At 44.9% G+C, this 22162-nt stretch overlaps 1 protein-coding gene across 1 annotated transcript; it reads right to left on the bottom strand.

The window, feature by feature from the left end:
- Positions 1-321: 321 nt before the first annotated feature.
- Positions 322-4081, bottom strand: LOC136504903 (protein cornichon homolog 2-like). The gene is made up of 5 exons (XM_066499944.1): positions 3728-4081; positions 2720-2901; positions 1445-1567; positions 807-907; positions 322-731 (listed from the first exon to the last, which is right to left on the bottom strand). The coding sequence occupies exons 1-4, from the start codon at positions 3800-3802 to the stop codon at positions 838-840; spliced, it is 450 nt and encodes a 149-aa protein (XP_066356041.1). The 5' UTR covers positions 3803-4081; the 3' UTR covers positions 322-731; positions 807-837.
- Between the last annotated feature and the right edge of the window lie 18081 nt (positions 4082-22162).

The following is a 22162-nucleotide window of genomic DNA, read 5'->3' on the forward strand; positions in this document are numbered from 1 at the left end:
GCAGGAGGCGCGACTCCGAGCAGGGGGCGCACAGTGGGCGGCGCAGGCTGAAGCGTGCGGCGCGCAGCGCGGGGCGGTCTAGTCCGTCCGTCCAGACGCCCTGTAGTGAGCATTTCCAAATAAATAATGGTTAAAGAAACAAACGTTTCTCCAAAATGATATACAGCTATACAGGTTAACCTTTTTTTATTTTTTTGCTGGTAGCTATTCAATGACGAAGGAAAATATTGTAACAGGAAAACCTACGTTGCATGCTAATCTTCAATTCTTATTACTAGGCCAAAGGGGTTGACAAATTATACTACTCCCTAGTCAGAACGACTTATAATTTACAATGGAGTACTAAACTAGGTAAATGAACACTATATTCCAAAATCAGTATTGTATGCAAACAACGGGGAGCTGAAATGAATACAGCACTTGGACACAAGTACACAGAAATGCACAAAAAAACAATTGCCTCCCAAACGTGGGCTCCTTTTGCAGTGATGCATCATTGACTGCCCAATTTACAAACATGGTCTCGACAGACCAAACTATGAGAATTCATTGTACATCACAATCTATGGATGAAATGAACACTGAGGATCTGAGATACCAGGTTAGCTCCTCAAGCTATAGGACACAGGTTCATCTTCTTTCTCACAACTCGGGGGCAAGGCATTCAGTTGTGGTCTCACTGGTTCCAACCATGAGTGTTCTTTTGAGCCTGGTGTTTGAAGACTACAAGTCTGCAACACAACAAGTTCAACTCACTAAAACATAAACATTTTCATAGGCCAGTGACAAAATGTGACACTGAATACCTGCTCCCCCATGACAAGTTGGCGGCAAAGTCTAGATAGTCCTAGTTTCTACCAAATTTATGTCCTCATCAATAAACAACATCACAGCTGTCATCACAAGCCTGTTAAATTCATAGAAAATATGAGCAGTTAGATTATGCAACATATTGTTCTTAGCTGGCAGGGAATTACATGCTAGAACAAATTCCGAGATAAAGTAACAGTATATGGAAACAATTAATCTGCCACTACCAAAATCAGTAAGATAGGTATATGTAAGGTCAAGCCTATAATACTGAGTATTGCTCATGATTGTTTGTATGCTTGAAAACATGGAGTGAAGACAGCATCGTATTTGATTTCCCAAGTCATATTCTCACTAACCCTTCAGTAATCTCTTCAAACCACTAACAGGTGTAAACTTCACAATATTTTCCAATGATAAAGTATGTTAACTTACACAATGATAAAAATATTAATATAAAGACATTTCTGTTCGTATAACATGGAAGGCTAGTATGGGGGTATGGCCAGTTACAAGGGTTTGATAATGTCCTAGAGGTTTTTGAATAACTGATATCAGAGTTAGCACTAGCAAATGAATGCATATGGTATTCCAATTCCCCAAAATATTAATTAAGAAATAACCTAAGTCAAACCTGTAAATAGTTATAATAAATAGGCAGAAGTAGAAGGCAAGCTTGATCATCCTGTACTTCTTCTCGCCACTTAATTGTCTAAAAATTTCAGTGACATCTACAAGATGTTTCCGAGCCAAGTACCTGAATAAAAAATATGATATGATTTTATTTGATTATCAATAACGAGCATGAAGGGACAAGAAACAAATAAATAGAACTTCAATTTACAAGTCAAAGTTCTTATATAGGACGGCATTAAAAATAAAAACAAGCATCTATGTTGCTTCACTTTACAAAAAGCTTATTAACTAATCATAATCATTTAGATATTAAAGCCTGGCAAAAAATAATTTAGAAAAGCATCTCGGATATCCCACCAAAATAAGTTCACTAGTTATCGAGATCCAAACTAGTTCAATGCCAGGAGGCATTTATACCTAATCCTCAACAAAGGGGGAAAAAAGAACTCTAAATCAACTGAAAACTCAAATAGAGTGCTGAGAAACTATTGTCATGGCTGTTAAATTTCAAGAAGAGGGTGAAGGGAGATTTTTTTTCCACATGTAATAGTAAAAAGTTGGGTGCTTGCTAATATCTGAGGAACTAAAATCAGTTGTTACCCAGAGAAGAGTTCAGCTACATTATAGCTGTATCCTACCAGAACAAACTAAGAATCATTTTCGTTAATCATTGTTAAGCCAACAATATTTGGAATCAACAGTTCATGCTGATTACTAAATAATTACAACAAAATATTACTTAATGATTCTTTTCTAGCACATACTGATAAAAAGGAAACTATTTATCTTGGCAAATAAAGTGCACATAGCGCGATTCAGAGTTGTTGCACTCATATTCCAGCACTAATGAAAATTAACTAGCTAACAAATTTTGGTAGTGAGGCTTATAAAATTGGGAAGGTATAATACTAGAATAGGTGCACTACCTTCTCCCATTTGCTAATACCCTGAGTCCCTGACCAATATTCTCCCATTTTCAGAGAAGGAATTGCTACAGGACCAAACAAAAAACACATGGCCCAGAACATGTGGAAAACTACAAATTATCACCCTAGAAGCACAACATCGCCATCCCTAAATTCTAAAATTGATACGTTCTTACTTAGCTGTTCCATTGAGCCATTGAGGCTTATAGATCATCTCAAGTATTATTTCCATGTATATAAAAATAATCAAGATGTGAGTGCAGCCAAAAGTATGAACAGCATAGTATACAATGACGAATAATATGAATATTCTGTTATAATTAACATCAAGTGAAAGTAACACGTACAGTTTCACATGGTAGTATGTCACTGGCGCCATGACTAGAAACGGGAACCAATGCAATGTCAAGAGGAAAGAAGCACACAGGGCCCCTTGGAGTGCGTATTCTATCAGCACCACAGCATTGATGCGAGATGACGAATCATATGGGTTGATATAGTCATACTCCAAATCTGACAGACAGATAAGCTGGTATAAAAGCAGAAAGGCAAAATCAGTTGAACAAATCAACAAGAGTGGATCAACTAACAAGAAGCCTGGCAAATTGGTGCATAAATTACTAAATTTACTTCTAAAGACTACAACTCGTGTAACAATATTAAAAATGAGCTGTGTTGCTGCCAGCTGCCATCATGGTTAGGCTTTATGTCTGATCCAGTGAGGTTGGAGTCACTGATCAATAATGTTGAATTTGAGCTTTAGACACCATAAAGTGGTGATAACTCAACTGCCACAAATGACAAGCTGGTTTGACACCAAGTAAAGGACTACAGTCATGAGATATATGATTACATCCACCAAGTCCTAGCAGGTGGTACTAACATTCCAAACAGACCAATAGGCAGTAGCAGCATGTGTTTAACAAGACTACCTTATAAGAAAAATTGAAGACCACTACCATATCTTGGCTCATAAACAGAAATTGTTGTATCTAACCCAAGAAAATTGGAATATTATAAACAAATACATTGGGCCTTTGTACACAAAGACGATTTCTTTTTGCGAATTTATACCAGAATCGAGGAGCTAGCACTAGCAATCAACAGGAAATTTTCTTTTTCTTTGAGAAAAAGGAAAAATTTATCCGGCAGTTTATCTCGTCACCATCCTCCACGGAATGAATGGCACGGGAAGAACAACACCGTTGACTAAACTCCGCATCAAATCCCCACGAAATCACGGCAGCCTTAGGCCGAAAGCGGGCAGAGCTTCGCCGGCCGCGCGCAAGATTTGGACCACACTCGCCGTCACAGGGTGAACTGTTAAGAGATGCAAAGGGGGGCATCGGGCTTGCCTGGTACGCGGTGAGGCCGATGAGGACCATGACGGAGGAGAAGGAGAAGAGCCACAGGATGAGCTCCACAGACATGGCTGCCGCAAGGGTTGACGACTCCTCGCGAACAGCTCGGCGAGCAATCGATCTAAGAACGCTGGCGCCCCGCCCACTCGCTCTGCTTCTCGCGGGCGTTCCGAATGGAAGGGGCCCTAGACCTGCCTGGTGACTCCGCGCGCCCCGCGGTCACAATGGCGCTGTGGGCGCCGGAGATGGGAGAGGCGGCGGTGGCGGCGGGTTGGGATGGGGAGAGGGGATAGGGGAGAGGAGCAGAGCAGGTGGGGCGTGCTTTGCTACTTGCGTTGCGTTGCGTGCGACGAGAGTCGGTCAGACGGTACAACAGTTCCCCTGCTGCTGCTGACTTCATAGACTTTTTTTTTTCGAACAAACAGGAGGGCAGCGAGACTGACGGAAGTGCATGAGAAAAAAGGGAGTACTCTCTCTATCTTAGCCCTTGTTGGAGAAATTTGGATTTTGGGGCTACTGTAGTACGTTCGTTTTTATTTGATAAATAGTGTTCAAACATGGACTAATTAGGCTCAAAACGTTCGTCTCGCAATTTCCCACCAAACTGTGCAATTAGTTTTTCTTTTCGTCTACATTTAATGCTCCATGCATATGCCGTAAACATTCGATGTGACAGGTACTGTAGCAACTTTTTAGAAGTTAGGGAGCTTAAACCCAATTTCTAAATTATTATGGAGATCCACACCACCGAAACACTGCTAAAATATGGATGGATGTGCAAGCTTTTGTTGTAAAATATCCAAACTTGCCGATGTTTTGCATTGGGGATTTGAATAATGCTAATGAAAAGCTAGGGCCAGCACCAGCTCATGTCAGACGTATTTCTGCTTTCTGTTGCATGGTTAAGAACTGTGGTTTGTTTGATCTAGGTTACAATGGACCAGCTTACACCGGACTAATAAACGTTTTAACTCTAATCCCACTTTTGAGCGTTTGGATCGTTTTCTAGGCAATGCAGAATGGTGTACAGCTTTCCCCACTACCACAGTCTACCATCTCCCTATGATGCTAAGTGATCATGCGCCCATCCTGGCGGTCCTCAGCTCCAACCGAACTAAAACTAACAAACCTTTCAAATTTAAAATTTGGTGGCTTTCAACAGGTGGCGAAGAATAGCTGGCAAAAATCCTCTCGGCGCCCCTTTCAACACAAAACTAGATATCTTGGGTCAGACCTTACAGCCTGGAGAAAATCTAAACCGAGACTCACTGACCAGCTACAAACTATTGAACAACAACTCCTCCAACCGCCCCATCTACAAAACCAGAGCCTTCAAAAAGACCTTACTCATCAACATCACATTATCCTAGCCAAACAAGAAATTTTCCACGGACAGAGATAAAAAAAAACCTGGACCATCAAAGGAGACAAAAATACTTCCTTCTTCCACCAATCCATCCTCAAGCGAGCAAGAAGAAACCGTATAACCCATCTTCAAAATCCGGACGGCACCACCTCGACCACTCCAGATCAGCTGGCACTCACCGTCAACCAATACGTCACGGATATTTTCACATCACAAAACACTTTGCAGGCCCCGGAAGACAATGCTGAAGAAAATCAGAATAACACCTCGGGGAATCAGGTATCTATAACTGACGCTTACACTCTATCTATCCCTGATTTACAGGAAATTCACACCATTGTCAAGCAAATGAGAAGTAATGCAGCTCCAGGACCTGATGGCCTCAATGCAGCTTTCTACAAGGCAGCTTGGAGTTGGCTTGGCTCAGATGTTCATCACCTTGTCTCAAATTTCTATCAATCTGCTCATCTGTCTGACACTTATATTTACCGAGCTGCGATCCTCGCCTCTGCTCTCTCTCACTCTCTCGGCCTCTGCCTTTGCTTGTCTTTGTCTGCCTTTGCTGTCTACCTTGCTTGTCTCTGTCTACCTTGCTTGCCTCGGTCTGTCTCTGCCGAGCCGAGCACCCGCCGTGGTCACTCGCTGCCGCCGCGCGCCGCGCCTCACGCCCACCCATCGCCGGCCCTTTTTCACCCCTCGCGAGCGCGCGCGAGCCCCATGGTCTGCGCTGGACCGCCGCCCCTCAGCGCTGCCCCTCCCAAGCGCGACAGCAGCCGCCCCCGCCGTTGTCCGCGCCGGCCACCCTGCCACTGATGTCGCCGCGGGGCTCCGCCTCCACGGCACCGCCCCAGCCTTGCCTCGCCGCACCTCCATGTGGAAGACCACGTCGGGGACCAATTCTAGGCCGCGCCTTCCTCTAAGCACTTTCCGCGCGGCCGCGCCCGTGGCCCGCTGCTCCAGGCGACCTCCAGCCGGACCGCGGCCGCTCCCGTTGCACAGTCACCGCTCGCGGGAGCGCACCCAAGCCCCGTGTTGCCCCCGCACCACCACCTCGCCGCCGGCGCACCCTCACCGCGAAGCCACCCGGTCCCAAGCGCCGACGCACATGGCCGGGGCTCCACGCTCTAGCTCTGGCTGAGCCGTGCCCACCAACGGGTGCGCCCCGCAGCGGGCAAGCCGTGATGCCGCCTCCCCATCGTCGTCGGCGACCTCACGGCCGGATTCGGCCACCGGCCGGTTCCCCTGCCCGTGCTCTGCTTGTGAGGAGGAAGAGGAGAACCGCGGGGTAAGAGTAGAAATTTTTCTAGGGTCCCCAATGTAATTCTCTGACTCATGTAAATAGTGTTGCCTAGTGCCTAAAAGCTACGGGTTGATTTAAGGAAAGTACAGGGGCCTCGGCGCGAATGTACCATCGCCACCTTGCCTGGGCCGGCTTGCTGGGCTACGGCCTGCCTATCGCCTGGGCCGTCCGCGTCGTTACTGCCTGCCCGCCTGGGCCGCCGCGCCCGTTATCGTCGGTCGTGGGCCGCGGTGCTCTTTTCTTTTTTCAATGAATTAGTGAAGATTTCCTAAAATAAATTCTGAGCTGATTTTGTTATTTAAATATAAAATCATTTAGGAGTCCAAAAATTGTGAAACAAATTTTGTTAAGCTCCTAAAATCATGATATATCTATTAGCGTATTTGGTTCATCTAGTTTTAAAATATTTCCACGGTTGCTCTAATTATTTTAAAATATTTAATATTGTTAAAATGTGAACTTGTGGGAATTTTTGTGAGAAAATGGTGATAGTGTTGACTCTAAAAATTTTATAGTAAATTACTAATATTATTAGCTGCTCGCTATAATTTTTGTAGCTCTAGAATAATTAGTTTACTAGATAGATAATGATGCCCTATTTCGAATAAAGTAAATCAATAGAATAGAATAAAGAAACACCTTGGAATTGTGTCGCTAAAACACTGGTTGAGAAATAACATCTTTCTTAATGATGTTGATACGTAGATTAGTACATTAGTCATTAGAGCTAGCTTGTTAGTTCGTAGTATGTGCTCGGTTTTAAGAGTTGTTGTTGCCTTGTTAATTAACTGTTGCATCATCTCTGCATCGCATTTCATACCATAATAGGGACGATGATGGATCGTGGAGTCATCTGGAGTATCAGAAAAGATGGTGTCTTGATGATCATGTCACCAAGATGGAATACTAACTTTTGGTTATATGTTACCCAGACAAGCCCCGGTGCATAACTCATACTTCTCTGCACTTTATATTATGTTTATGTATTAAGTTTTAAGGAGTTGAATGAAACCCACTTGCATATATATCTTTATCATATGAGTCTTACTAGTATGACAGGATCGTGTAGATTGCTATGCTACAGGACTCCGGTAGAAGTCGAGTGATTGCCTCTCACTCGTGAGAGATAGAAAATATATTATTGTTGTTACTATATTATTATCACTTGGAATATATATATATATATATATATATATATATATATGAATGATAAATGGAGACCGAGCAGGGATATGGTTTGGGTATTGGTAGATGTAAGAGGTTGTGTCCTGCGGCTAACGGGGCATAGCTTGGTTACACTGTGTTCCCTGTCTGTATCAGTTAAGGACCGGCCCTTGCATTAGACTCTAAGCAAGTCACAGACTTATTATCCTGAACACATACTTGTGTATGGGCGCGGGAAAACTTGTTACTCTCTTGTTATGGGTTCCAGCCTTTCTGAACCGACTTTTAGGGTGGTTTTTGGGTGGAGGTACAAGCACCGCACTGAGTCTGGGACTCAGGGGTGGGGGCTTGGAGTCAAAGTTTGGATGGGGACCTGGACCCCGTGACAGGAGGGTAGTGGGTTGGTCCTGCTTGTGCCTGGGGTACAAGCGGGGCGTGTGTTTCAGGGTACCCGGCTGGGCACATTAATTCATGAATCGCCGACGATTCGGTATGACTTGTCTACATTCTAGCACCGTAGTAAGAACTAGAAGATGAAAAATGGTAAAATGATTCTGATTGCTTACTACCTGCTTAAAAGTAGCACATGTGCTTACATAGAATGGTTAGTTAATGAACTAATGATTACTGCTAATAAAATTGAATATAAGGACGCACGCTTAGTAATGCTTCATGTAGATGCAATGAACCCACAAGCCAGATAGCCTTACATATCCTTGAAGTTTTTTCTTTCCTCCTGTCGGGTAAGTCTTGCTTAGTATAATTGAGTACTCAGGGTTTTATTTCCCCCTGTTGCAGGTAACAGGCAGATGCTAGAGCTGACTCTTGTGTGTGGATCCCTTCTGGTGGGCTCAGAGAGGATTCCTTTATGCTGTGATCATAGTTTTATTTATAACTCTCACTAAATGTTTTTATAAATAGAAGTTTTATAATTTGTTGTCATAGTTTATATATCAATGTTTCATCATGTCATGGATAGATATTTATTTCCACTGTAACTCTGATCACATGTTTATATTTTGCTGTTAAATTAAATTGTTCATAACTCTGATAACATGATCGTATTCCGCTATTATAAATAATAAATATTATACTATGATGTTGTATTAAAAGTGATGTAAGAAATGGTTAATAATGATGTATGCTTTATTCTCTCATTTGTGATCCTGATGGAAAAATGTGGATTTTTTGGTTCTCCCTTGGGGTGTGTCTGACGAAACTGCATAATTTAGTGTTCTCCTTTGAGTACTTAGTGTCTAATGGAAGACAAGTACACTTGGGATGCATTAGATTAGGCGGTTCTGCCACAGGTGATATCAGAGCATAAATGAGGAAATAAAGCTTCAGAACCCATTTCTAAATTAAAATTTAACAACCCATTTTTGCAAAAAGTTAGGGCGTTTAACTGTGAAGTTATATAAGTAGCCCTATTACTATGGTTATGTATCCAGGATAGATGGCACTCTGCTGACTTAGGTAGGTTGCCTTGTTAATTATCTGTTGCATCAATGCATATCATATAGGTACGATGATGGATCAATGGATCAATTGAAAGATGATTAGGAATACGAAGATGGTGTAATGGTATTCTCTCCAGGAGATGACAAAATGGGCTTTCTATTCAGTTGATGGTGGATGATCTGAAGATGCAGATACTAACTTTTTAGTATATATCTTACCTAGGCAAGCCCCGGTGCATAACCCCTACTTTTCTGCACTTTAAATTATATTTGTGTATTAAGTTTTAAGGAGTTGAATGAAACCCACCTGCATATATATATCTTTATCCTATGAGTCTTACTAGTATGACATGATCATGTAGATTGCTATGCTACAGGACTCCGGTAGAAGTCGAATGATTGCCTGTCACTCGCGAGAGATAGGAAATATATTATTGCATTATTATTACTTGGAATATATAAAATGGTGGAAAGGAAAATGAAGACTGGGCAGGGATATGGTTTGGGTATTGGTGGATGTAAGAGGTTATGTCCTGCGGCCAACAGGGCATAGCTTGGTTACACTGTTTTCCCTGTCTGTGTCGGTTAAGGACTGGCCGTTGCATTGGACGCTAGGCAAGTCACAGATTTATTATCCCGAGCACATACTTAGGCATGGGCGTAGGGAAGACTTGTTACTCTCTTATCATGGGTTCCGGCTCTTTTCGGACCGACTGTTAGGGTGGTTTTTGGGTGGAGGTCCTTGCACCGCACTGAGTCCGGGACTCAGGGGTGGGGGCTTGGAGTCTTAGTTTGGACGGAGACCTGGACCCCGTGACAGGAGGGTAGTGGGTTGGTCCTGCTTGTGCCTAGGGTACAGGCGGGGTATGTGTTTTCAGGGTACCTAGCTGGGGGCATTGATTCGCGAATCGCCGGCGTTCCAGTATGACTTGTCTAAACTCTAGCACCATAGTAAGAACTAAAAGATGAAAGATGGTAAAATGATTCTGATTGCATACCACTTGCTTGAAAGTAGCACATGTGCTTACATAGAATGGTTAGTTAATGAACTAATGCGACTGCTAATAAAAATTGAATATAAGGACGCACTTTTAGTAATGCTCTTGCAGATGCAATAAACCCACAAGCCAGATGCCTTGCATATCCTTGGAAGTCTTTTCTTTTCTTCTATCGGGTAAGTCTTGCTGAGTACAATTGAGTACTAAGGGTTTTATTTCCCCCTGTTGCAGATGACAGGCGGATGCTAGAGCTGACACTTGTGTGTGGATTCCTTCTGGTGGGCTCAGAGAGGATTCATTTACATTGCAATCATAGTTTTTATTTATAACTCTCACTAAATATTTTTATCAATGGAGTTTTATAATCTGTTGTCATAGTTTATATATATCAATGCTTCATCATGTCATGAATAGATATTTATTTCCACTATAACTCTAATCACATGTGTTATATTCTGCTGTTAAATTAAATTGTTCATAACTCTGATAACATGATTACATTCCGCTGTTATAACAATAAATATTATACTCCGATGTTGCATGAAAAGTAATGTAGGAAATGGTTAATAATGATGTAAGCTTTATTCTCTCATTTGTGATCCTGATGGAAAAATGTGGATTTTTTGGTTCTCCCTTGGGGTGTATCTAACGAAACTGCATAATTTAGTGTTCTCCCTTGAGTACTTAGTGTCTAATGGAAGACAAGTACACCTGGGATGCATTAGATTAGGCGGTTCTACCACAGGTGGTATCAGAGCATAAATGAGGAAATAAAGCTTCAGAACCCATTTCTAAATTAAAATTTAACAACCCATTTTTGCAAAAAGTTAGGGCATTTAACTGCGAAGTTATATAAGTAGCCCTATTACTATGGTTATGTATCCAGGATAGATGGCACTCTGCTGACTTAGGTAGGCTTAATCAAGTTTTCTGCAGATACACTGACCCCGAGCATAGTCCGATAGTATCGACTAGCTACAGGGAGAGAACTATGTGCCAAAAATCTGAGAACGGTTGCCCTATATGTTGGCAACATTGGAAGGACGTATAGGACGTGCATTCATGCATATCCTGTTGGTGCATTGTAGTGCTCGTATTGCTTGCTGATATGCCCTCCATAGGTGTCACACATGTCGTATTGTGCACAACTGACTCGTTCCTATTCTAGAGTTTCTGCTGAGCTATGGCTTCGTGTTCCATGTTCTCTTGTGGTTCACGCCTGCCGTGACCCACGTCTCCCCGTACTTTTTTTTCTATGCTCTTGTCGGACACTTGCCCTACAGTCATACTAGTTATTAATGGCCTCGGACATCGCTTGCCTCGAACGCGCGAAAAATTTGGTCGATTCATTCGTACTGATCCCACGCATGAACCTTGGTGGAACTCGCCAGGACCACTGATCGCTCTGCCATAATAAGCAGGGCCTGGCTCATCCGTTGGCACCACCACTCGGCGCACTTTAGCTCGCCTAGCTTTTTCTTTTGAGCAAGCTTTCTGCTTAGTTCTTCCTTGCAACCATCGTCAGGGATGGCAGGAGCCTAGGGTAGTAGTTACTGCCTGAACGTTGAGGGTTTTCCCAGAATCCTGCATGCCACCCTACAAAAGCTCAAAGTCAAAGATCATCCCGAGTATGAGGGCCGTGAGTATGAAAAGCATCGCACTGAGCGGTGTGAGGTTACCGTCTATATTGGGAAGAGTGAAGAGTTCTCCGACATCACTGAAGCCTGGAATGTGACCACAACCGGGTTTTGCTTCATCGACACCTACTAGGTTGTGGCCTGCAAAGCCTTGCGGTACCTTTGCTAGATCTACAAAGAGCCCATTGCCTGCACCCCCATGAGGTTCTTTCCACCTTTGGAAAAGAATCGATGGGCATGAAGGGCTCGCATGGAGGCTTTGCAAGGGCAGGATGTGCAAGAAGATAGTCCAACCATGGTGCACATGACCATGTACCTGCTTGCTCTGGATGAGTAGTATGACCAGCAAGCCTCGGAGCTGAGGAAGTGCCTCCGACGAGCCGAGGAAGCCGAGATCTTCTCTAGGATGCTCTAGGTTCAACTTGCCAAAGCGCATGCCAGTGCAGCAGCTACAAAGAATCAGGAGACTGCCATGTCGGAAGCTCTAAAGGAGGCCAAAGATCGGCATGCCATCAGTTGGGAGAGGCCTACCTTGTCACCAGGGTCAAGCAGAGGACGCTGGCTACCGAATGGCAGGATCTCTTGATCGTGGAGGGAATCCCTGTCCACCCGCCAGAAAGAAGGAGAACCGATGTTGTAGTACCACCAGCACCCCCACCCTCGAAAGTGTCAGAAGTAGAACCCTTGATTCTCCTCACCCAACCACTACCAAGAGAGGAGGCAGATTCATAGCCAGGGCGATAGAAGAATCCGCCAAGCCCGAGAATGAAGATGTGTGGTCCAAAGTAGATTAGTTGCCTTAGGATGATGTACCCATAGTTAGTAGTGTCTTTCGTCGCTGTCCACCGGTATTGTAATCTTTCTGTTGTATTTCGGTCGTAGTTGTTGAGGTAGTCCAATCATAGGAAAGGTGAATGATGTGTTGAGAATGGGAGAGTGAATGCCGGTATGTTGTACCCGTATAAGACCGTTTGGAATATGCATTTTATTATTTCACTATGTTATTGTGTCCATCTACCTTAAGTCTCGTTAGAAGTGCTTAGGGTTTTCAAGGGCGATATTAAGAGGGTTACAAGAGATGTTACCATTCAGATGCCAGTAGACCAGCCATGATTGTAAAACATAGGACACTATATCGACTAATTATGGATGTCCTAGCAGAACACTTGAATCTCTTTAAATCAAATCCATTGTTGGATTTGAATTCCTTGTTCCTTGTTGTGAAAGGAACCCTTGTTGTTGAATCTTTCCTTGCAATACTCCTCTTATTCTGTGGTCTATGACCCCACCACCTTCATGGCGTGTAAGTTGATAATAGTTCCCTGGTTAATAGCTTATGGTGCCGTGATGAAACCGAGGGCCCTTGTGGAACAGCTGCCACATGGTGACACTGCTCGGCACACGCTGGTATCGAGGTTGTTGACCAAGTACCTTTACCAAGTTACACCACCATACCTCTTTTGTTACAAATATTTCTTGGAAATATTCGGGTGTTTGAACGGGAAATCCACAATGGGTTGAAGAAATAGTGTTCTCTCAAAGTAAACAAAAGGACGTGGTTTTGTAGGAAGAACGTATGACATGGTCTTAGTTTACATGAAAGACGAATGTGGTCAAGGAAGGGAAATAAAAAGAAGAGAAGTAAGGAAAGTTAGCCGTGGGTAGTCGTAAAAAGTCTGAGTGGACGTCATGTCCCAAGTCCTATGTTAGCTTGACCGTGCTACGCATGCTGGGTATTTTGCTGCGTGCCCTACGGACGCCGTCTATGTTTGGCCCTTTAGCACCCTGTTTTTGCGTGGCCACGGCATCATTGCCGCACTCGCCGTCTTCGTGCAACTGTGCATTTCTCCTTTTCCCGACACCTGGTCGGCCTCGCCCCACGCCCTCGTCCCCATACCAGGACCCCCCCTTTCCCCCCTCCCTTCTTTCTTCTTTTGGAGACACGGCCGCCCACACGCCTCCCTCGTCAAGCGGAACCCTTTCTCCTCTTCTTTTATTTCCCCTTTGCTCGCTTGCGTAGGGAGTGCACATGGCCGACTTTATCCCCACGGAATGACTCGTCTGTGTATCCCATTCACGCCACCTCTACTTCCGGTGTGTTGTACCCCACCTCCGTTCGCCACTATAAGATGCCCTTGGTCCTTGCTCTCTCTTCCTCATCCCCCATCCTCTCGAATCCAAAGCAGAGCTACGAGATCCAGTCATCATTGTGGAGCTAGGTTCATCAGTCAGAGGTGATTGTGTAATATGAGAAGACGAAGGATCTGGTTTTCAAAGAAGTTCAAGTTCCCTTTGGTTAGTTTGGTCTTAGGGTTCACGATGTTTGACTTCTCAGTCTCCTATTTCTGGATCTGTTGGTCATACACCATGTTTTGGATAATCATTATCTTGTTGTTTCTCCATTGCCCTCATCTATCTTGACTTCTGGATTAAGCCTTGGTTGTATAGGTTGCTCTTAATCATGTATCTCTAAATCCCATGTGGTTTAGTGTTCAAAGTCGTGTAATCTCTGATCTACGATATGTAATCGTGTTTTCCCCTCTTCTGATTCTTGCTCCGAATCTCGGGATGAGATTCTTTTTAGGGGGGTTGGTTGTAACACCTCTGGTGTTATGAGCTTGCTTAGCTCCTAGGTTAATGCCAAGAGTAATTAGCAAAACAAGTTTTCGGGTTTAAAAGTTTAAAGCACACATGGAATTATAAACAAATCTTGCGTGACTCACTTTCGTAAATAAAACAAACAAATAAGTGTCGCTAGTCAACTTGTCTCGGTGCTTAACAACTTTTAAATAATCTTGTTGTCGGGGACCTAATACCAGGGTACCCAATGAGGTGGAACTAATAACCATCGAACGTTGATGCTTCCAGTCAGACAAGAACCCTACTACGCTTCTTGCCCGAACGACGGAAGATTGGTTCCGCCTCGCCCGACCCCTGAGGGCTGGACTCTGCCTCGCCTAACCCCCGAGGGCTGGCTCTGCCTCACCCAATGGCGGAGGGCTGGCTCCACCTCACCCGATGTCTGAGGGCTGGCTTCGCCCCACTCAACGGCTGAGGGCTGGCTCCGCCTCACCCGACGACCAAGGGCTGGCTCCGCCTTGCCCGATGGCTGAGGGCAGGCTTCACCTCGCCCGACGTTTGAGGACTGGCTCTGCCTCGCCCAATATCTGAGGGCCTGACAACTGCACCCTAGTCCTTCATGATGACGAGCAGGAGGTAAGACAGGACACTCAGGTCAACCGCAGACCGAGGACCATACCCTACACACATGTAGGAAGGTACCGTCAGGATATAACGGGACATGCGCTTTAAGCCCTTTCCGACCTGACAGAGCCCGAACAGTGTTGTAGGCGCCGACTTTTGTCCTATAGTGTTGTAGGTGCCGCCACCAGCCATCGGCCGCGGATACTAACATAGGCATATGACGACCACTACAGTCCAAGAGGGAACTCACGTCATCAATAGTAATAGGCGTATAGTCACTTCCCCATCTACTCTCCGTACAGTCATGGCTCGGCACCCTAACACACCGCACCGTCCGCTGGGGGAGGATGGGATGTGACCACTCATAGAAACGAAGCCAGAGCCCGGCCCTATCAGGATCAATAAAGCATGCTTTCCCTAGCGTGGTCTGCCATGATAGCAGGGTAGGCTCAAGGGAAAAGGAAGACCCAGCACCCTCGAAGGACATTCTCTACCTTTGGTTTTTTCCTCTTTCTCCCATCTGTAACCCCTGCTCCCCCCTTGGTCTATAAAAGGGAGGGCAGGGCATCCCACTAAGGGGACCGACTTTTGATGGATCAATTGCACACACAACACATAGCCAAGCAGCAACCGAGCTCTTGGCATCCTTTCGACCTTTCCATCAGAGACTTAGGACCTATCCCTCTCTCGACCGTTTGTACCCCCTACTACGAACCTTTTTTGGTACTAATAACACGAGTAACAGCAAACTGGACATAGGGACATTCTGCCCGAACTAGTATAAACCTTGTGTCCTTTAGTACACCATCCGAGACTAATGTGCAACAATTATAAATTTACTAGTTGGTGTTTGTTCGAAACACCGACAGTTGGCGCGCCAGGTAGGGGCCTTTGCGCGTTCCAAATTAGGCCTCAAATGGCTAACCACACAATCAGCTAGGTCCCGAGTGCACACGTGCGTTTCGGTGACCTAGACTTCATCGTCATGGTGGGAGGAGAGTTGGCGTTGGCCCACGCCGCCATCCAGTCTCTCCCCTCCGTCAGCTTCAACTACGGGAGGCTTGAGCGCCAGCCCGGTGTCTCCCTTGGACCCCAGCCGTCTAGGGAGGACCCACGCTGCCTCACCCTCTCTCCAGAACACTCCACACGGAGCACCCCGATGGTTCTTCAGTTCGGTCTCCGCAACGCCGCGGCGACCGTTAGCCACCTTTTGGCACAGCGCATGACCCCATCCCCCGTGAACAACAAGTTCGTGGGGATGATCGAAAGCATCATGGAATCCCTCCACGGCCTCCTCGCAGAGGGGCCGCGGATACTAACATAGGCATACAACGACCACTACAGTCCAAGAGGGAACTCATGTCATCAATAGTAATAGGCGTATAGTCACTTCCCCATCTACTCCCCGTAGAGTCATGGCTCGGCACCCTGACACACCGCACCGTCCGCCGAGGGAGGATGGGATGTGACCACTCACTGAAACAAAGCCAGAGCCTGTCCCTATCAGGATCAACAAAGCATGCTTTCCCTGGCATGGTCTACCATGATAGCAGGGCAGGCTCAAGGGAAAAGGAAGACCCAGCACCCTCGAAGGACCTTCTCTACCTTTGGGTTTTTCCTCTTTCTCCCATCTGTAACCCCTGCTCCCCCCTTGGTCTATAAAAGGGAGGGCAGGGCATCCCACTAAGGGGACCGACTTTTGATGGATCAATTCCACACACAACACATAGCCAAGCAGCAACCGAGCTCTTGGCATCCTTTCGACCTTTCCATCGGAGACTTGGGACTTATCCCTCTCTCGACCGTTTGTACCCCCTACTACGAACCTTTTTTGGTACTAATAACATGAGCAGTAGCAAACTAGACATAGGGACATTTTGCCCGAACCAGTATAAACCTTGTGTCCTTTAGTACACCATCCGAGACTAACGTGCAACAATTATAAATTTACTAGTTGGTGTTTGTTTGAAACACCGATAGTTGGCGCGCCAGGTAGGGGCCTTTGCGCATTCCAAATCAGGCCTTGGATGGCTAACCACGCAATCAGCTAGGTCTCAGGCGCACACGTGCATTTCGGTGACCTGGACTTCATCGTCACGGTGGGAGGAGAGTTGGCGTCGGCCCACGCCACCATCCAGTCTCTCCCCTCTGTCAGCTTCAACTATGGGAGGCTTGAGCGCCAGCCCGGCGTCTCCCTTGGACCCCAGCCATCTAGGGAGGACCCGCGCCACCTCACCCTCTCTCCAGAACACTCCGCATGGAGCGCCCCGATGGCGCTTCCATTCGGTCTCCGTAACACCGCGGCGACCGTTAGCCACCTTTTGGCACATCATATGACCCCATCCCTCGCGAACAACGAGTTCATGGGGATGATCGAAAGCATCACGGAATCCCTCCATGGCCTCCTCGCAGAGGGGCCGAGGTCGAACTCTGGCTCTAACTCTAGTAGGGGGAGCCATCACCCCTCCCAGGAATGTTTCATGGCAGGTACCCCCGAGGGACACGTCGAGAGCATCTCCGTGGAGGGGGCTACCCTGGCAGGCAACCCCGGTGACGGAACCGAAGGGGGAACGGCAACCCCACCTCGCGTAGGGGTGGAGCAGCTAAGAGCCCAAAAGCGGGAGATCGATGAAGTTGGACTCGCTAAAAGGTCCTAATGGCTAGAGGGGGGGGTGAATAGCCTAATAAAAATTTCTACAACAATACTTAACAAACCGATTAGACAAGTATGAGGCAAAGCAAGTGTTGCGCTAGCCTACTAAAAATGCAAGCCACCTACCACAATTCTAGTTTAGATAGAATCTATTCACATAAGAGCTATGACACTACCCTATGTTAGTGTGCTCTCAAAGGCTAACTAAAGAGCCACACCAACCAAGCAAGCAAGCTCTCACAACTAGCTACACTAAAGAGCTTGACAACTAGTTTGCGGTAATGTAAAGAGAGTGATCAAGAAAGTTATACCGCCATGTAGATGAAGGAACCAATCAATCACAAGAGTGAATAATAATGAAGACCAATCACCTTGGAATCAAAGGATGAACACAATGATTTTTACCAAGGTTCACTTGCTTGCCGGCAGGCTACTCCTCGTTGTGGCAATTCACTCACTTGGAGGTTCACGCGCTAATTGGCATCACACGCCAAACCCTCAATAGGGTGCCGCACAACCAACACAAGATGAGGATCACACAAGCCACGAGCAATTTACTAGAGTACATTTTGGCTCTCTGTCGGGGAAAGGTCAAGAACCCCTCACAATCACCACGATCAGAGCCGGAGACAATCACCACCCTCCACTCGACGATCCTCGCTGCTCCAAGCCATCTAGGTGGTGGCAACCACCAAGAGTAACAAGCGAATCCCGTAGCGAAACACGAACACCAAGTGCCTCTAGATGCAAACACTCAAGCAATGCACTTAGATTCTCTCCCAATCTCACAAAGATGATGAATCAATGATGGAGATAAGTGGGAGGGCTTTGGCTAAGATGACAAGGTTGCTATGTTAATGCAAATGGCCAAGAGAGAGAGCTTGAGCCGGCCATGGGGCTTAAATAGAAGCCCCCATGAAATAGAGCCGTTGTACCCCTTCACTAGGTACAGCGCAGGGTGACCGGACGCTCCGGTCGGATCGACCGGACACTGGCCCTCAGCGTCCGGTCACGTGATTCATGCCACGTGTACCCTGCTTCAAATACTGTTCGTCAGATTTCAACGGTCATCTACTAGCCGGACATAGCGCACAAACTGACCGGACGCTGAGTCTCCAGCGTCCGGTCGTTTCTAGTAAGGTTCCAGAAACGATTTTTCACGACCGGGCGTGTCCGGTCATGCTTGACCGAACCCTGCCATCGTCCGGTCAGTTGCCCTGACCACTATGCTGCAATGTCAGCTGGGACCGGACGCAGCCTTTCAGCGTCCGGTCAGTCCGAGACCCAGCGTCCGGTCGATGACCGACGCTGGCGTCTACGCTGCCACACTTGACCGGACGCGCCGGTTCCACTGAGACTAGCATCCGGTCACTCAGCAACCAGCAAGACTAACTCCTTTTCACCTCTAACTTCTTTACCCTTGCTCAAATGTGCCAACCACCAAGTGTATCACCTTGTGCACATGTGTTAGCTTATTTTCACAAACATTTTCAAGGGTGTTTGTATTCCACTAGATCCTAAATGCATATGCAATGAGTTAGAGCATCTAGTGGCACTTTGATAACCGCATTCTGATACGAGTTTCACCCCTCTTAATAGTACGGCTATCAAACCTAAATGTGATCACACTCTCTAAGTGTCTTGATCACCAAAACAAAATAGCTCCTACAAAATATACCTTTGCCTTGAGCTTTTTGTTTTTCTCTTTGTTCTTTCGAAGTCGAAGCACTTGATCATCTCCATGCCATCATCATCATCATGCTATGATCTTCATTTACTTCACCACTTGGAGTGTGCTACCTATCTCATGATCACTTGATAAACTAGGTTAGCACTTAAGGTTTCATCAATTCACCAAAACCATACTAGAGCTTTCAATCTCTCCCTTTTTGGTAATTGATGACAACCATTATACAAAGATATGAATTAAAATTCAATTGAATCCATGTTGCTTGTCCAAGCATATTTACCATGTGTAAAAGGATATGGACAAGTTTCATGAACTCCATATGGTAGCAATTTCTCCCCCTACATATGTGCTAAGAGTTTGGATTGTAGCTTGCATATATGCTTAGATAGGAAATATAGGAGACAATGTCTACCAAATGATGCTAAGGTATAAAAGAAGGACCTTTGAAGCGTGATACCAATTGGAGTGCACTATTATACGATCCTTAGCACCATGGTTAGCTTGATACCACTTGTAAACACTTGGAAATGAAATCATTAGATATCCTATGCATGCTAGTTTTTCATTTCATCATTCAAACCTACAACTAGCATACACCACACAAGCATGGATATTGAAATTTAAAACTTGTGCCATGCAAGCAAACATATGAAATGCACATTCAAATGCACCATACAAGTTTACGAGCTTGCTCCCCCTACTTGTGTGCTCAAAATTTTAATTGATCCCTTTCCTTTTTCATATTTCTCCCCCTATGTCAAGTTCTCCCCCTATCACTTATTTCTCTCCCCTTTGTTGTCTTTTCACTATCTTTGTACACTATTTCTCCCCCTTTGTCATCAATGACCACATAGGCTTAAATTATAGATAGGTTGAGATTATCAATGTCAATCAATGGAGTGAGGATCATTTTCCCAAATTTGGTCCAATCTAGATCATTTACCAAAGATATTTAACTCAGTTTGATCCAAGGACAAGCTTCTTCACACCTTCAAATAAGGGTTATCTTGTACCATGTTGAGTTAAACACTTAGAGCTCATTTTCTAGATCAAACTCTAGGTTTACAAGCCCACAAACATGTCATATGCTACCACTAGATCATAATAAGCATAGAAGCAATAGTGGTACCATATAATCATCAAATTCATTTGATTTTCATGAATGAGACTAATAAAATGGAGAGATGACTAGATGCACTAAACATGTCCTTAGCAAGGATGTATGCCATGCCAATCAACTTTTACCTTGGATTGCTCGAAGGAGAGGCATGTCATATAAGTGGGGGGTGCATCAACACATATTTGAGAAATCCAATATGTTCAACTCATTCCTTAGCTTGCAAAACCTTTTCTCATCCAATGGCTTAGTGAAAATATCAGCAAGTTGATCTTCGGTGCCTACACTCTCGATGCAAATGTCCCCTTTTTGTTGGTGATCTCTTATGAAATGGTGGTGGACATCAATGTGCTTTGTTCTTGCATGTTGAACCGGATTGTTGGTTAACTTGATTGCACTCTCATTGTCACATAGCAATGGCACTTTCTTGAACTTGATTCCAAAGTCACTCAAAGTGGCCTTCATCCAAAGTACTTGAGCACAACAACTACCGGTGGATATGTATTTGGCTTCGGCGGTTGATAATGCAACACTATTTTGCTTCTTTGATGACCATGAAACAAGTGATCTTCCCAATAATTGACATGTGCCCGAGCTGCTCTTCCTTTCAACCTTGCATCCCGCATAATCCGAGTCGGAGTAACCAACTAGCTCAAACTTTGCTCCTTTGGGATAACACAAACCAACATTTGGTGTATGCTTCAAGTACCTCAATATCCTCTTTGTAGCCTTCAAATGACTTTCTCTTGGTGAGGCTTGAAATCTTGCACACATGCATACACTAAAATATGACATCCGGCCTTGATGCGGTCACATAGAGTAGGCTTCCAATAATAGACCGATACAACTTTTGATCCACCACATTTCCACTTGCATCACTATCCAAGTTGCCATTGGTTCCCATTGGTGTGCTAATGGCTTTACTATCATTCAATCCAAACTTCTTGATCATGTCCTTGATGTACTTGCCTTGACTCACAAATGTGCCATTCTTCATTTGCTTGATTTGAAGACCAAGGAAGTAACTTAACTCTCCAATCATGGACATCTCAAACTCTTTAGCCATCATCTTTCCAAACTCATCACAAAAGTCTTGATTGGTTGATCCAAATATGATATCATCAATATAGATTTGCAATACAAATAGATCTTTTCCAATCTTCTTGATAAAAAGAGTAGTATCAACCTTGCCCATCATGAACCCTTTAGAGAGTAGGAAGTCCCTCAATCTCTCATACCATGCTCTAGGTGCTTGCTTCAAGCTATACAATGCCTTCTTCAACTTGTACACATGGTTGGGCTTCTTATCATCTTCAAAACTGGGAGGTTGCTCAACATATACTTCTTCATTGATGTAACCATTGAGAAATGCACTCTTAACATCCATTTGATAGAGCTTGATGTTGTGGGCACAAGCATAGGCTAGCAAGATTCTAATTGCTTACAATCTAGCAACCGGGGCATATGTTTCTCCAAAGTCAAGACCTTCAACTTGTGTATAGCCTTGTGCTACCAATCTTGCTTTGTTCCTTACTACTATCCCATCTTGATCTTGCTTGTTTCTAAAGACCCATTTGGTTCCAATCACATTGTGTCCCTTTGGTCTCTCTACTAATTCCCATACTTGATTTCTTGTGAAGTTATTCAATTTTTCATGCATAGCATTCACCCAATCCACATCCTTCAATGCTTCATCTATCTTCTTTGGTTCAATGGATGACACAAATGAGAAGTGCTCACAAAATGAAGCCAATCTTGATCTTGTCTGAACACCTCTTGAAATATCACCAATGATAGTGTCCAATGAATGATCCCTTGCAACATTGGTTGGTTGGAGGAT

This window comes from Miscanthus floridulus, chromosome 14, assembly GCF_019320115.1.
Source record: "Miscanthus floridulus cultivar M001 chromosome 14, ASM1932011v1, whole genome shotgun sequence".
Taxonomy (NCBI): Eukaryota; Viridiplantae; Streptophyta; class Magnoliopsida; order Poales; family Poaceae; genus Miscanthus; species Miscanthus floridulus.

Coding starts and splice junctions, on each gene's coding strand:
- LOC136504903 (XM_066499944.1), bottom strand. CDS start 3,802: ATGTCTGTGGAGCTCATCCTGTGGCTCTTCTCCTTCTCCTCCGTCATG. Junction 2,902..3,727: donor TCGGCCTCACCGCGTACCAG/GCAAGCCCGATG, acceptor CTTTTATACCAG/CTTATCTGTCTGTCAGATTT. Junction 908..1,444: donor TTTATTATAACTATTTACAG/GTTTGACTTAGG, acceptor TGAATTTAACAG/GCTTGTGATGACAGCTGTGA.